The sequence below is a fragment of the Emydura macquarii genome, unplaced genomic scaffold (genome assembly GCF_026122565.2).
Source record: "Emydura macquarii macquarii isolate MOO-44397 ecotype Brisbane River unplaced genomic scaffold, CSIRO-AGI_Emac_v2 contig_369, whole genome shotgun sequence".
NCBI lineage: Eukaryota > Metazoa > Chordata > Testudines > Chelidae > Emydura > Emydura macquarii.
This window is the reverse complement of record NW_027130506.1, coordinates 10,326,277-10,343,872: the sequence shown is the minus strand read 5'-3', so window position 1 is coordinate 10,343,872 and position 17,596 is coordinate 10,326,277. Positions and strand designations below refer to the sequence as shown.

The 17,596-nt window shown below is 39.0% G+C and overlaps 1 protein-coding gene across 5 annotated transcripts in view; it reads right to left on the bottom strand.

Annotated features, from left to right (window-relative positions):
- Positions 1-17,596, bottom strand: part of EFR3A (EFR3 homolog A) — a 152,679-nt gene that overhangs the window by 14,657 nt on the left and 120,426 nt on the right. For all 5 annotated transcript variants that reach the window (XM_067531521.1, XM_067531512.1, XM_067531529.1 and 2 more), the window contains 3 exons: positions 14,381-14,512; positions 13,475-13,542; positions 12,580-12,707 (listed from right to left, as the gene is read on the bottom strand). In XM_067531521.1, the coding sequence (XP_067387622.1) occupies positions 12,580-12,707; positions 13,475-13,542; positions 14,381-14,512 (328 nt within the window). The remainder of the gene's footprint in view (positions 1-12,579; positions 12,708-13,474; positions 13,543-14,380; positions 14,513-17,596) is intronic.

Below are 17,596 nucleotides of genomic sequence, written 5' to 3'. Positions count from 1 at the left end.
GGACCTGTACTGGGACCCGTACTGTTCACCATGTTCACCAATGATCTGGAAAAGGGGGTAAACAGTGAGGTGGCAGAATTTGCAGATGATACAGGGATCTCACAAAATTGTGTGACTAGGCAACAAAATGGTAAATTAAATTTCATGTTCAGAAGTGGAAAGTAATGCACATTAGGAAAAATAATTTTAACTATACAAACAAAATGAGGGGGTCCAAATTAGCTGCTATCACTCAAGAAAGATCTTGGAGTCATTGTGGACAGTTCACTGAAAACATCTACTTCACCTGCAGCAGCAGTCAAAACAACCAAGAACATCAGGAACCATTAGGAAAAGGATAAACAATATAACCGAAATGATCATAATGGTACTATATTAATACATGGTATGCCCAGACTTTCAATGTTTTGCAATTCTGGTCACAAATTTATTCCTACCCCTTGTTTCCTGTCTTTTAACCAGTTACTGATCCAGGAGTGGATCTTCCCTCTTATCCCATGACCGCTTATTTTGCTAAAGAGCCTTTGATGTGTGGGATCTTGTCAAAGGCTTTCTGAAAGTCCAAATACACTACATCCACTGGATCACCTTTGTCCACATGTTTGTTGACCCCCTCTAAAAATTCCAATAGATCAGTGAGGCATGATTTCCCTTTACAAAAGCCATGTTACCTCTCCCCCCCACCCCACACACACACTGTTCATCATTGTGTCTGATAATTCTGTTCTCTACTAAAGTTTCAACAAATTTGCTTTGTACTGAAGTTATATTTACTGGCCTGTTACTGCAAGGATCGCCTCTTGAGCCTTTTTTAAAAATGGGAGTTACATTAGCTATCCTCCAGTCACCTGGACATAACTTGCTGGACATAACTTTTAGTTTATAACATAGGTTCCCCATTTGGTTATACAATCATTTTCCTTCTTTCTTGTTGCTATATCAAGAAGCATTTTTGTAAGTTTAACTGCCTGCAAAATTTGTTGGAATGCAAGACTGATTACACCTTTTAAGAGTACAGTGTTTTCATTAATGCTGAAAGGAGCAGTAGAATTATATTTAATAGGGAACATTGAAGATTCAGTGCCAAATCTGACTCTGTTTTTCTATAAATCTGAATTGATTTTCCATTCTCCTCCCCTCCTTCTCAACCATCTTGTAATGTGATAGCATAGCTGAGACATAGTGCATGGGTAATTACTTACCCATTCATATCTTGTTCCAAATTTTTTAAAAAAAAAAAGTGCTTGTTGAAAGTGGTGAATGGAAAACTAAAGCCCTATAGATTTATGCACAGAAGAGTTATATCATTAGCTGCCACAATCTTCCTTGTGTTGCTCTGGCTGAAGTTCCTCAACCCTGTTCTAGAAGGATCAATTCTACAGATAAAGTTAGCTCAGATTCCATGGCTCATTTCATCCTTGACTTCTTCTAAGATTGCCAACGGTGATGTGGAAACTTGAGGACTGTAACCACCAACTTATTTAACACAGGCAGTGGAACAGTCACATGGTAAAGATGTAGTCCTCCACATCCCTAGTGGAGCTCTGAATCCCCCATATCACATGCAGAAGACCCCACCTTCTGGATTTAGGGAACTGACCCACTTGGAGCCCACCACTATTACTCCTTAAAATGACCATGTTTGAGCAACGTGAGATGCTCCCTCTACCCATGCAAGGTTCTGAATTACAGGCCTGAAACCCACTAGATTACCTGAGTGTTTTATTTGTTATTGTCCTGCCTATCAATTTAAATTTGTACTTTTCATCTCATTTTCCTTTGCAAACACAGTGTTGTAGTACAAAGCACAGAATCAATAACACCTTTCAGTAGCTTTGCATTTACTGCCTGTCTCTTCAGAAAAACAAGAAACATGGTTCAGTACAGTCTTAAATAAAAAGGATTAGTTTTACAGCATAAAAAGGACAGAGTTAAGAACAAAACACTGCAGGGGAGACAGTAAACAAACCAGCCTGAGGCTTCCATACAGAATACAGGTATTAGGATTAGTTTAGCTAATAACTTACTACTATTCGTGCACTGAAATACAGCTGGAGATATACTTTACTACGATTGCCAGAGATACTCTACATATGAAAAATATTTGAGAATCTGGCTCATCTTTAATTTTCTGATGGCAGATCTGCTACTCCTTACTGCTTCCATGATGTGTAAAGAATGAATAGGAAACTGAGGGGAGCATAAAGTAAAATAGCATTTTTACTATAAGAAATGAATGCAAGACAAAATTGTATCTTTGCTGCCACCTTGCTGCCTGATCTATAATCCACATTCGTACATTGTACACATACTTTTTGGCCAAGTTTGGATTCAACATAGCTCTATATAAACAGATGCCACCCTCCCTTTGACACTATTTAATTTAACATAGTTGGAAAAAAGGGAAGGAGGAGAATCTGGGGAGCTACAGACCAGTCACCCTCATCTCAGTCCCTGGAAAAATCATGGAGCAGGTCCTCAGGGAATCCATTTTGAAGCACTTGGAGGAGAGGAAGGCGACCAGCAAGAGTCAGAATGCATTCACCAAGGGCAAGTCATGCTTGACCAACCTGATTGCCTTCTATGATGAGATGACTGGCTCTGTGGCTGTGTGGAAATTGGTGGATGTGATATACCTTGACTTTAGCAAAGCTTTTGATATGGTCTCGCACAGTATTCTTATTAGCAAGTTAAAGTAGTATGGGTTGGACTATAAGGTGGATAGAAAGCTGGCTAGATCATTGGGCTCAATGTCTAGTTGGCATCCGGTATCAAGCGGAGGGCCCCAGGGATCAGTCCTGGGGCTGGTTTTGCTCAACATCTTCATTAATGATCTGGATGATGGGGTGGATTGCACTCTCAGCAAGTTTGCAGATGACACTACGCTGGGGGGAGTGGTAGAGGTTCAACAAGTGCAGAATCCTGCATTTAAAATGGAAGAATCTCATGCACTGCTACAGAGCGGGGACTGACTGGCTAAGAAGCAATTCTGCAGAAAAGGACGTATAGGTTACAGTGGACAAGAAGCTGGATGAGAGTCTGTGTGTCCTTGTTGCCAAGAAGACTAATGGCATATTGGGCTGCATTAGTAGGAGCATTGCCAGCAGATCGAGGGAAGTGAGTATTCCCCTCTATTCGGCACTGGGGAGGCCACATTTGGAGTAGTGTGTCCAGTTTTAGGCCCCCACCACAGGAAGGATGTGGACAAATTGGAGACAGTCCAGCAAACAATGAAAATTATTAGGGGGCTGAGGCGCATGACTTATGAGGAGATGCTGAGGGAACAGGGCTTATTTAGTCTGCAGAAGAGAAGAGCAAGGGGGAGGGGATTTGATAATGGCCTTCAACTACCTTAAGGGGGTTCCAAAGAGAATGGAGCTAGACTGTTCTCAGTGGTGGCAGATGACAGAACTAGCAGCAATAGTCTCAAGTTGCAGTGGGGGAGGTCTAGATTGGATATTAGGAAAAACTTTTTTACTAGGAGGTGGTGAAGCACTGGAATGGGTTAAAATAAATAAAATCACTTTTTACATGCACTTTAAGAACAGCATAAGGGGTCCTTAGTGTAGTATAAATGAGCATCAGAAACTGGACACTCTGTATTAGAAGATTAATATTACATTCTCCAAAGTAGTGCACCCTTTACCATGCCCCCTTTCCCCCCAAAGTAATGTTTTTCCACAGGAAATAGCTCTTCTCTCATTGTCTGAATCCCATTCTCCAGAAGGACAAAGCCTGACAACATAAGATGCTAGATGATCTATCATATATTTAAATATACTGAACATTTCAGAAAGACAACAGTTCTGTTCTCCCTTACCTCAAGGCAGTTCAAAGGAATAAAGCATCAAAGGCCTTCACTGCAAGACAGAGGTAACTATTCATCAAAAGCAGGATACAAAGCTAGTAAAGAAGCTGTACCAGGCAAGTTCACAGCTGATGTTCCCAACTAGAAAAGCATCTACATACCCTGGGTGGAAAGACCTGAGGCAGTTCCTTACAAATAAATATGAAAAGCAAGACAAATAAAAACTTATGGCACTACTAAAGTTGCCATCATTAATAACTCTGTAATTGCATACAATTACAGATAAAAGTTGTAAATAGTTTTTCTATTTCAAAAAATTGCCATTCCTACTATTTGCTCCAACTCATGGCTGGAGAAATATATAAACATGAATAGAACTGTGTCTAACAGGGAAAAGTGTGATTGCAGTTTACTTGGTTTCCTTTCTTGTAACAGACTTATCTTCTTGCCTGATCTCTTCAACTTGTTTGCTTTCTGTGCTGATGTGTTGGACATTGGGGGCAATACCCGAATTCTGCAACTAGGAAGCCCTCTCCCTGGTGACTGCTGAGACCATTACACCGGACAAGGTGTCCACTACGTCACCTGTGAACTACAAGGACGTCTTAGACTCCAAGAAACTCTCAGTGACAAATGCCCAAATGCTTGAAATTCTTCCCAAGAGGCTTCAGGCAGCTAGTCTACGAACTTTGACACAGCTGTCCAGTTAACAAAATTGTACTTTGACAGCAAGGCTTGATGGTTAGCAATTCGCCTCTGTATGGAAGAGGATGTGTAAATCTTCCTGTCCATGAAGTCCAATTGTTTAGAGTCCCTATCCTTGGGGATGCACTTAAACCTGCCCTTCAGGGCTCTGTTAACCGCAGTTATGAGTATGGAGTTTGTGGCCAGGGGGCAGTAAAACCCTTCAAATTCCTGCATGGGAACAAAAAGCACTTTTCCATGCACTTAGCTGCAGGTGGTACTGAAGTTGGCATGTTCCCAAGGGCCTTAGCTGGCTTAAGGAGCGCATCATTGATAGGGAGAGCGACTCTTCAAGGGGCAGATAGCTGTAAAATGTCCAGCCCTTTTGTGATTGTTCTCTTGCATGAACTCTTCTTGGATATGGAGGGAAGCAGCTACATGCCTCAAGGGGACTTGGTATGCCTTAAAATCCTACAGCACCAAAAGTGAGGATGAGCCAGACAGCACAGCATCATTGGCTCAGCTAAGGGCCTTGTTTTTGTCTCCAGACAAAGCTGGATCCTGTTTCAGGGCTTACGGACCCAGATGGGACAACTCTGGATGCTCTGTAGGGAGAGGGACCACTGGTGCCTGGGCCTGTGGCAGATTGAGGGTCGCCATTAAAGACCTGGACAGTGATCTCGCCTTTGAGCAAAATGAAGAGTGGAACCTCCGTAACAGAGGAGCATCCCACAGATTCCATGGAAGCCACTGACATGGATAAGGCATTGCTGGCCAGTAGGCACAGGACAAGGGACCTCCATCCTGACCATGACACACATGCCAATCCCGATACCCATAATGGCCCATTAAGTGTCCCTCAGTGCTAGATAGGCGATGGAGGATGATGACCTGACTCAGATGCAGAGGAGCCTTGGGATCCTGGCGATGAAGGAGGAATGAGATCTGAGGGAGCAAACAGGCAGTCTTACTCATCCATTGCCCAGAATGAGGCAGGAAGCAGCACGGCTGAGGGAAGTGGTACTGTTGATACCAAGCATGCTGGTGCTACAAGTGATGTCAGTCCCAAAGTTAACAGTGGTACCAGAGTATCTGAGACAGTACCGACATTGAGGGTGGTGAAAACCACCACAAAAGCATTTGTGGCGCCAAACAGCAGTGGTGCAGAGGAAGTTCCCGGTACAGAGGTCCCTCATACTGATCCCAGTACAAGCCCTACTTCTCCTACCTGTGGAAGGGGAACATTAGGATGTGGTGCCAACAGACCCGAGAGTTCAACGGCTCATTCAATCCAAGAGGCTATAGATGACGCAACCTGGCAAAGACCTGGACTTAAGAAGAGGTAGGACTGAAAGGCACAGGAGGTCTATAGTTGCCTGGTATGCTGCTGACATGGAAACAGTGGGTACCAGCATCTCTCTCATTGGTACCAGACTCAACGGACTCCCAGAAGCTGGAACCAGACTCAACAGTATAGGGTTTCTAAATCCCTACTAGGTACTGGGGAAGGGTTAGAGGTACCCATGACATCTCATGCACCGGTACCAGCTCTGTGCCAGTCCATGCTTTTCCCAGGGGAGACAGATGAGTCATCCTGGGACCTGAAGTGGTCTTGATTGGACATTTTCCTCAGTGCAGCTGATCAGGAATCCTTTTCTTCAGAGAGGCACCTGATCCAAAACGTGAAGCTGCAATGCTCTTGCAGCTCGAAGGTGATCTCTGATCCAATGAAGGCCTCAGTACTGAAGCAGGCGCTGCTTTAGGAGATAGTCCCAAGCTTCTTGAGTCCATTTCTTAAACCAATCGGCAGATTGCACAATGCTTCTTGACATGGGGGTCGCCGAGACAACAAGCACCATGTTTGGGAACTGCTGATGGAGAGCACTCCCCCACAAGGACGACAATTTTTAAACCTTGGCTAGGGCACCACTGAGGGAAACAAACTACTATGACAACTAACACTATTTTAACACGAAGGGTATTACTAACTATATGCAATAAGAGAACAAACTAAACTAGTTGAGAAGTAGAGACCACACAAAGGTCAGACTCCAGTCATGGGCAGTAAGAATGAACTAAGGGAGGGTCAAGAGAGGGCCTAGAGCCACAAGGCGCGAATGCTGCCCCTCTATGGGTAGTGATAGGGAAATTTCTCTGGCTCTGGATTGCTGGGCACATATACACCAAAGAGAAATACATGGCTGCATCTACTTGAAGAAAAAAGAATACAAAATGCAACAATGGCCAAAGGGCTTTATGCCTTTTTCACCAAATATGTTAGCAGTGATTCAATGACTAATATAGTGAACATCATTGTAAACGATGTTCCTCACTGTAACCTCATTGTAAATGGGATAGGATCTGAGGCTAGAATAGGAAAATAAACATGGCGAATTACTCAGACACGATATGTGTCTTCAAGTCAACAGGGACTGATGAAATACAGCCTAGAACACTTAAGGAACTGGTTGAAGAAATTAGTAATTATATCTGAGAACTCGGGGAGGACAGATGAGATACCCGAGGACTGGAAAGGACAAATATGGTACCAATTTATAAAAAGGGGAATAAGGACAACTCAGGGAATTATAGACCAGTGTTCTTTAACCTTAGTATCCAGAAAGATAAAGGAGTAAAAACAACCAGTTTGTAAGAACCTAAAAGAAAACAAGGTGATAAGTACAAGTTAACATGGATTTGTCAAGAACAAAGCATGTCAAACAACCTAATATTCTTCTTTGACAGGGTAACAATCCTTGTGGATGCGGCAGAAGATGTGATGTATCTGAACTTTAGTAAGGCATTTGATACAGTCTCTGATGACCTCAAACTAGAGAAATATAGCCTCGAAGAATCCACTACAGAGTGGATGCACAACTGTTTGGAAAACTGTACTCAGAAAGTGGTTATCAGTGGTCCTCAATCAATCTTGAAGGATATATCGAGTGGGGTCTCACAGGGATCTGTCCTGGATCCAGTTCTATTCAATCTCTTCATAAATTATTTGGATAACGGCATAGAAAGTACACTTATAAAGTTTGTGGATGACAAATGGGAGGGGTTGCAAGCACTTTGGAGGACAGTATTAGAATTGAAAATGATCTTGACAAACTTGAGAAATGGTCTGAGATAAAGATATGGACAAATTAGATTATAATCCAGAGGAATTCAACAAAAATTATTTAAAATGTCTAGAAAACATGACCTACAAGATTGGGGGGGGGGGGGGGGGGCCTTTGTTTAATCTGGAGAAGAGAAGACTGAGTGGAGACATAATAACAGTCTTCAAGTATGTAATAGTTTGTTAAAAAGAGGCGAGTGATAAATTCTCCTTCTTAACTAGTGAGGACAGGATAAAAAGTAATGGTCTTAAATTGCAGGGAAGGAAATTTAGGTTAGACACTAGGAAAAACTTCCTAACTGTCAGAGTAGTTAAGTACTGGAATAAATTACCTAAGTATTTTGTGCAATCTCCTGCATTGGAGGTTTTTAAGAACAGGTTAGACAAACACCTGTCAAGGATGGTCCAGTTAATACTTAGTCCAGCCTCAATTCAAGCGACTAGACTGATGACCTATCGAGGTTCCTTCTAGTCGTACATTTCTATGACCCTATGAAAATAAAACTAAAAAAAATTTTGTAATTTTATTAAGGATCTGCGATTTCAATTAAAATTGGTCTTGTACCATATATTTTGACTATAAAAGAGCAAAATGGACACAAAGTGTTTAGACTGAGTGATTAAATACATTGCATATGTATAATCAAATCGATTAGAATAATACCCGACAGTCACTTAATCAGTACTTAAATATCATTTGAATGATAGCTGAAATAAAATGACCAGGGTCATTTAACACCCTTGCTTCAGGATATCAAATGGATGAAGCCACAGGGTCAGGAGGAAATTCCCCCCCGCCCCCCCCAGTATAGCATTGTACAATGAGAAAGTTTTTAAATCTTACTTTGAAAGAGGCTGGTATTGGAGACTATGACCCAGATCCTGCAACTGAATCGATGTGGTCTAAACTTTGCATCCATGCAGAGGATCATTGTTAGTATCTGGGCCTATTTCTTTTTTCCAGTTTGGCTATTTTCAAGTAAATTTAGGAGTTTTTTTCTCTTAGAGAACAGAGAAAGAACAAAATTCTATCCTACCTCACATTAGTGTGTGTACAGACACAAAATTTACCTTTACAAAATTATTCAAAATCTTCTAGAGCTTCACTTTACCCTTTTGGATTTCAATACAGAATCCTCCTTGTGCTGCACATCTGTGCTCTAGAATCTAATCTCTCATATTACTTTCTTTTCTAACCTTTGTATTTGTGAAGAAAATCTTAAACATGAACAGAATGCAGTTTACACTTGAAAATTAATCCGGATTAAGGTAAAGTACGGATTCAAAGTGCAATAGCTCGTCTTGAATGACTCCATATGTGGAATGAAGAAACCGTGAGAACACAGTAACATGGGAAGGGCTTTACTGTGGGGATGCTTGCAGCACGGGTAGGCTAATTCCAGTGCCAAGTACCCAGGTTAAAGGTACAGTGCAGATATATCCCAATTGCAAACCAATACTGAGTCATATTACTGACCCTGCAGACAGTCCTAAACATTAGCTGTGTCAGATGTGAACTCTCATTCATCTCAATGGGGTGCACACACTGTAACCTAACCAGGATACTTCAAAGGACTACACTATTTTACTGCTGATCTTTTTACCAGGAACATTGTTTGTCTTATGTACCCTAAAACCCTGCTAAACTTCCCCGTGTACTGAAAGTCCGAACTGTCCTGCATTCAGCTGCAATAACCTCTGTTTGCTTCTGACAACTTCAATATTGCAATTATGCATTTTCGGTATAAAAACCTGTGGCATAATAAAAATGTGAAACAAGACGAAAAGAAGTTTAATGTAATATGAAAATAAACATGAGCTAGTGAATTGACTATTATTCATTTTCATATTTCAATAAAATATCCATTTTAAAATGTGCTGCACTGTAGCGCTACAGAGGCCTGGAATCTCGCTGCAGCTTGCTGTGTAGAACCTGGGACATGATTACTAGGCAGCTCTTGGGACAATCACAAAACTGATAGCTATGAAGTTATTAAAACTCTGGGAAAAGAAAAGAATGAAACCACCACATTTTAGGATTCCAAGTCCAAGAATAAAAACAAAGGGAAACCTGAGAAAATTACAGCTACAAAACTAGTTGTATAGTATCAGGACTGAGGCAGAAAAACAGGAGGAAAACTAAAATTCAAACTACACACAACAGAATTTCTGGCCTATTTATCTAAAGGTCTTCTAAAAGCAGTTTGTTTGGCAGGGTATGTCCTATCCACGTACAGGATAGCTATGAGCAGGGCAGGCAGACCTATGGTTCAGATTTACCTTTTGATTTGCGTCTGCATTTATGAGGTTTTTTGCCTGATGGAAATAGAGCTAAATTAAAAAAATAAATAAATAAGAACAAGAATAAAAATTTATGTTTAAGTATCAGCTAAAAAGCAAAAGATATGGAAGACGCACAGAAATTCTATTGCTCAGGTAAGAAATATCTTAATAAAACTCTCCCCAATATTAGTGATTGGCATGAAAGCAGACAGACAGAGCAGCTTTGGTCCTATCTCAGTACAACACTGAGAAGGTTCAAAACATTCACTTCCTCCAGCTTCTCATTTTTATCATCAGAATGAGGTTTTGTAAGAGAATTAAATTATGTTAAGTTATGCACTGAAGAAAAAAGGTAGTAGTTGTTACCCCATATACTCTAAAAATTCCCCTAAGCATTTAAATACCTACATTAAAAACAACCCCTCATACTTCTGTTGGAAGTTATACAACTAAATCAAAATGTTTCATAGGAATGTACTGACTTTGTTGAAATTTCTGAAGGGAAATGAGCAAAACATTTTGTTTTAAGTTTATCATTCTAGTTTATTACAAATAATATAATTAGAAGTTAAAATGTCTTGAGAATATCAAAGTGAAATATTTCAGAATATTTGATTTCACAAAAACTTCCAAGAATTCAACTTTTTGTCCCAATTTGAGATGAAATGAAATGTCAAAATCACAGAATATCCCACAGGATGAGGGAATTCCATTTTTCAGTCAGCTAATATTGCACTTGCAACCAATTCAAGATTATTTTTCTGCAAAAAGTAGCATAACCAAATTAAAACACAAAAACATTAAATGAAATTGATTCACATTCAGGTACATATGAACAACTAATTCAGGCCTGATGTAGTTAAAGTGTTTAAATCCATCCCTATTCAGGAAAACAATTAAACATGTGCTTTAATTGTACTGACATCATGTATTTAAATGCGCTTCCTAAATAGGTGTGCTTTTTAAAAATCAAAACCTAATTTATTAACAATAATTTTAACTTTTTTCATGGTATCTAAGAAAAAAAGATCTGCTTTATTTAATGAGCTCATCTGTAACCCAAACATTCCCCACCCTTTATATAATCTTTGCACAAACTGACTAAACAGAACTTGACTCATTTCATAAGAGAACTTCAACTCATTGCATGAAATTCACATCAGGCAACCTCTCTTCATTCCTATACCAAATAAATTAAAGGCATGACTTATTAAAATAAAACAACAAATGCTTCTTTCATTGACACCTGGCATTTTCCTTCAATTTTAACATAAAGGGTTACATTATTTTATCTGATATCTGGAAAATAGTGAAAAGGTTATTAATGCATCTATAAGGTATTGAAATGTTTCCATATAGATATGGAATTTCCCCCTTTCTGTGAGATGCAACGTCAGCAGCAGAAAATGCTGAGAACACTGTTCTATGTCTCATGGTGCTCAGTACACCATTATGGTAACTTAAATGAATTTGCCTTGCCAAAGTATTCATGGCATAACCAATGCACTGTCATGAAGAATCAGTCCCTCACCAAAACTCTCCTAGTTAGAGCTTTTGTGTCCTCTAACTTGCTGTTCAGTATGCATTGTGTCCTCTATGTCTGATCCACATCCTCCTGCTAGGAAGATTAAATTGAGGCTGCAAAAGTTTATGATTCAGCTTGGGAGACCCTGGGTTTAATCCCCCCCAAATGACTAAAAGTTACAATAGTATAAATCCAGAAAACACATATATAAGGCCTTGAAGGAGGAGCTCCAGAAAACAAACAAACAAACAAACTATTTCCTTAGAGATTCAATAGGAAAATAAAACACCAAAAAAAGATATCACTCTCTAACCACACAACCAGAAAAGTTATTTGCACACCGTGGAGGGACAAAGCTCCCACAAAGCTCCTACATGGAGGTATTTTGTCTGCAATATTAAGAGGCAAAAGAAGTGCTAATTAGAGACAAACATAATAAAATATATTGTTCATCAGTAGATCTCAAAGCACTTTAAAGAACATAAGCCTCATTAACCCCATTTTACACACAGGGAAACTGAGGAAAAGAGGTGCTGAGACATGCCCTGGTTCACCCAGCAGGCCAGTGGGAACAGAACTCAAGTCTCCTGAGTCCAGTGTTCTATCCATTAGATCACATGGTCTTTCCTAGTATTTTTGTTATGTGAACCCATGGTCTACTGAGAATTTGACTAAAACTAGTAACTCAGGGCACCAATCAAACATTTATCAATCAGGACTGGCTTTGAATTAGTTATCTAGTGAACAATTTAATGTGTATATAGAGATTCAACACTGACTTAATACTGAAACTCAAATAAATTGCAGAAATTTAGTAATGACCACTATCATCTAATTTAACAAATAAAAGACTTTTTAATAATAATAAAAAAAAAAAAAGTGGGGTCAGAACTTTCCTTTTCGTGAATAAATTTTTTTTTTTTTTTTTTTTTTATTAAAAGGATGCAGAAAATAATCCTTGGCATTAGAATCCTGGGTGGTATGCTGGCACCATAAACAACTCCTATTTCTGAAGAAAACAGAAGTTTTACTGCCACTAAATTTTGATGCAAGTATTCAAGTTACATATAGGTTCGATGAGGGTGACAGATCACACAAGACAATAACGAATTCTTAATAGCTGCTGTTGTAACATTTGTGTAATTGATTACTGCTTACCTGTTACCTGGGGCACATATGGCACTGACAATCTTTCCACACTGTATCCACTGCCGCCTAATGATTCTGCAATCTTGTTTGTCAGGAAAAACAAGTTCTTTTCATGCTTCTCCAAAGATTTGGGAAGACTGTTAAATTATATATATTTAGCAATTAATATTTATTGACCAAGATCTATGCATGTAAAAAAATATCAAGATCATACTGGAAGTCAACCACCACCTAAAGAGGAGTAAATGGTGACGTTTTGATAGACATGAACATAGTTAAATTTGTTCTTAATTGATATATTTGAAGCTCTAATTTCTCTGCACATTTAAAAAAATATTATGAGCCCCCTTAAAATAATACACCTAGGCGATCTGGAACTTAATCATGACTGTTTATTCTTCACCTACTGTAGGAATTGCTAAAATATTCTTGGCCTCATTTTGATTTACCTATCAGCTGAGAGTAATTGCAAATAAAACTGATGTTCTAATAATCAGATTACATTACATTCAAGAATATCTTTCCCAAGATTTTTTCATGGATATGAAAGATTATGATCCAGATGATGATTCTATTATGAAGTGTGGTTCTCTGCTTGTGAAGGATTTAGGATATCACACTACATTTTAGAGAATACTAATAAAATACCTAATATTATTCAGGCACTATAGCACCAAGACACAACTTTACCTCTGACTAACCTTTTTAAAGAAATTAAAATTGAGATTTCCCATTTTATCTTTATTACATTTTTGTCTCCCCGGTTTGTGCATCATTACCCTTTCTGTGCCACTTCTTCGTAGACAACTTACTCTTACGATGTACAAATGTTTAATCTCAAGAAAGAGAACATTAAAATGCATCATCATCATCCATTCTATTGTGAGTATTTTAATCTACATACACGCACTGGTCTTTGAAGATGGTTTCTGGTAGAAAATAGGGTGCTTCCACAGTTCGCGTTTCAATTACCTGAAAATGAACAAAGTAATGTAGTCTGTCTTGAAGTAAATGAATTACTTTTTCAGTCTTATACTTACATATTTAATATTTATTTGTGCATACAGAATATTGCATATATTGTATAACAGATGCCACCACAGTGGTACATTAGTGGTTTAAATAGTCATTATTTTGGGGGGGGGGGGGGGGGGGGGGGGGGGGGCGAATGTAACCTATCTAAAAGAACAGCTCCCTTGGTGTAAATCAGCATGTCTTCTCTGAAGGCTATGGAGCTAGATGTTTTATATTAGCTGAGGATCTGGCCAATAAATATAAAATTCCAATTATAATGAAAAGTAATGTAGGTGAACAGAATTAAAATGCTACATTAGAAGATGTGAAGGTTATCTTTATAAGCGTGAAGGTAGGATGCAATTCCCACTGAGCTGAAAGGAACTGCAATATAATAGTATTAACAGGCACAGATATATTATGGGCATTAGTTCTTACTATAGTCTCTCGGGAGGAGAGCTGATCATCATCTTACAGTCCAATCCAGCTTGATATTTCCAACATGCTGCGGTAAGAAATGTAGCCTCTAATACATCTACTAAACAGGCCATTGCAACAGATATGACAACATAAATTATACAAAAAGGATGCTTGTAAGGGGAAAGTGACAATAATGGCAGTATCTCTATGTATTCTACCTATTATATGTAGTCTTTTAAGCTTTAACTCAGTCAGCATGTTGCTATGCTTAAAGACACTAAAGAGAAAATCAAAAGAAACATTTAGCAAAAGTTATTTAATGGTTGTAGAGTAGGAAATGTAATGCTAAATATCAAAGTGACTGATTTTATAATACCTTGCTGACATGCTGGCAAAAGGCAGGGACTGCAATCATCTGACTTAGAAAGTTGAGGTAGGCTGCAACCAATGCCATCACACCACAGCGATTGAACATTGGCAAATTATCCTCATTAATGATGGCGATGTCCTACAATAAAAGGAAAACATCAAGTGGCCCAATGTTTACAAGTTAGAATGAAATTACATGAATGCTTCATAATCACTGTATGTCTCTACCAACTAGCACTTAATGCCTTCCATCCAAGGGTCTCATTACAATTCACAAACCTAGCCTTATAACATTATTGAGGTAGGTAAGTGATAGCCTCATTCTATATGAGTCTCAGACATGAGTGTCATGCAAAATATATCAAAAACATACACAACAGCTCATTAATCTTCAGCACCTCTCTGGAGATAGGTGGTTAACTATTAGAAAGATGAAGTGATTTGCCTAGGACCACACAATGAATCATTGGCAAAACCAGGATTAGAACTCAGGATTTATTTCTATCCAGATTATTTTACTGCACCAATGGCCGTGGTATCTAAACTGCTGAATCCTTATATCTGTTCATTCCTGGAGATCACATTGACTTCCTGCTATATTTAGCAATTTCCCTTCATAGAATCACAGAAGATGAGGTCCCTTCCAACCCTAAGGAGGTCATCTAGTCCAACCCCACGTAATCCAACTCCCTGCTCAAAGCAGGACCAACTCCAACTAAATCATCCTAGACAGGGCTTTGACAAACTGGGCCTTAAAAACCTCTACAGATGGGGATTCCACCACCTCCCTAGGTAACCCATTCCCATGCTTCACCACCCTCCTAATGAAAAAGTTTTTCCTAATACCCAACCTACACCTCCCGCATAGATACTTGAGACCATTGCTCCTTGTTCAGTCATCTGCCACCACTGAGAATAGCCCATCTTCATCCTCTTTGGAACCCCCATTCAGGTAGTTGAAGGCCGCTATCAAATCCTCTTTCACACTTCTCTTCTGCAGACTAAATAAGCCCTGTTCCCTCTGCCTCTCCTCATAAGTCATGTGCCCCAGAGACATTCCATAGAGGAGGATTCATTAAAGAGGATATTCTATATCCCAGTAAAAAGGATAGGAAATAAGTTGGTAAAGTACAGGTAGAAACTGAAGAGAAACAGTTAAACGAAAAAGGGTGTCATTCAATTACATCACATGAAGGCAGATAACTAAATACTGAAAAATGTTATAGATGCTTGTATATAAATGCTAGAAAACTCTAAACTACGATGGGCAACCTCTTCTCGGAGTAGCTAGTCATGGAACCCACAAGGGCAGACACAATTGTCGATTTAATCCTAAATGGAGCACAAGATCTGGTCCAAGAGGTATATGTAGCTGAACCGCTCAGCATTAGTGAACTTAATGTAATTAAATTTAATATCCTTGGGGAGGAGGAAATACCAAAGAAACCCACCACTGTAGCTATTAACTTCAAAAAAAGACAGGGAATTAGCCTTCTCATTTTTGTGTAGTTAAACAAAAAATTAAAATAAACAGTCACAAGAGTGAAACTGACCCAAATTGAGGTGTCAATAGAGGAGGTTTTGGAACATATTGATAACATTAAACAGTAATAGGTCACCAGGACCAGATGGTATTCATCCACAGGTTCTGAAAGAACTCAAATATGAAATCGTAAAACTACTAAGTGTGGTATATAACCTATCGCTTAAGTCAGCCTGTGTTCCAGATGACTGGAGGATAGCTAATAGAAGTCCAATTTTTAAAAAAGTCTCCAGAAGTGATCCTGGCAGTTACAGGCTAGTAAGCCTAACTTCAGTACCAGGCAAATTGGTTGAAACTATAAAAATAATTTTGGAAACTTTTTAAAGACACAATAATAGAGGCTCAATTTAAATGTATACCCCAAATTAAAAAACACAGTAAGGCCACCAAAAACTGCCACTGTGGCTAAACAACAAAGTAAAAGAAGAGGAGGCAAAAATCATCCTTTAAAAAGTGGAAGTTAAATCTTATTGAGGAAAATGGAAAGGAACATGAAATCTGGCAAGTGAAGTGTAAAAATATAATTAGGACGGTCAAAAAAGAATTTGATGAACAGCTAGCCAAAGATGAAAAAGGTAACAGCAAAAAAAATTAGAGTACATCTGTGATGCTCCCCTCTACAATCTGAACTGGTATATCGCTGTGTCACTTCAATCCCTCACTCTTGGAGACCATTTTGCACTGGCTCTGCTGAGTGAACCACCCACTCCTGGGTCAGCTCATTCACAGCTTCCTGCAAGCAAGCAGCTCTTACTTTAGTGAATGAAGGCTTTTGGCCAGCCACTCATGGGATTCTGCAGTAGAATGACCCTCAGCCGCTATCCCCAGTCCCAGATACAAAGTAAGGCTAACTTCAGTACCAGGCAAATTGGTTGAAAACATAGTAAACAGAATAATCAGGCACATAGATGAACATGATTTCCTGCATCAGTAACTAGTTAAAAGATAGGAAATAAATGGTAGGAATAAATGTCAGTTTTCAGAATGGAGGAAGGTAAATAATAGTGTCCGCCAGGTGTCTGTATTGGAAACAGTACTGTTCAACATATTCATAAATGATCTGGAAAAAAGGGCTAAAGAGTGAGGTGGCAAAATCTGCAGATGACACAAAACTACTCAGGATAGTTAAGTCCAAAGCTGATTGTGAAGAGTTATAAAGGGATCTCACAAAAATGGCTGACTAGGCAACAAAATGGTAGATGAAATTCAATGTTGATAAATGCAAAATAATGCACATTAGAAAACATAATCCTAACTACACATATAAAATGATATCTAAACTAGCTGTTACCACTCAAGATAGATCTTGGAGTCATTGCTGATAGATCTCTGACAACCTCCACTCAATGTGCAGTGGCAGTCAAAAAAGCTAACAGAACATTGGAAATCATTAGGAAAGGGATAGATAATGAGACAGAAAATATCGCCTCTTTATAAATAATAATAATCGCCCCTTTATAAATCCATGGAATGCCCAGATCTTGAATATTATGTGCATATCTTGTCACCCCAACTCAAAAAGATATATTAGAATTGAAAAAGGTACAGAAAAGGGCAACAAAAATGATTAGCGGTATGGAATAGTTTCCATATGAGGAGGTACTGGGACCTGTGCTGTTCAACATATTCATAAATGTTGTGGAAAAGGGGATGAACAAAGAGATGGCAAAATTTGCTGAT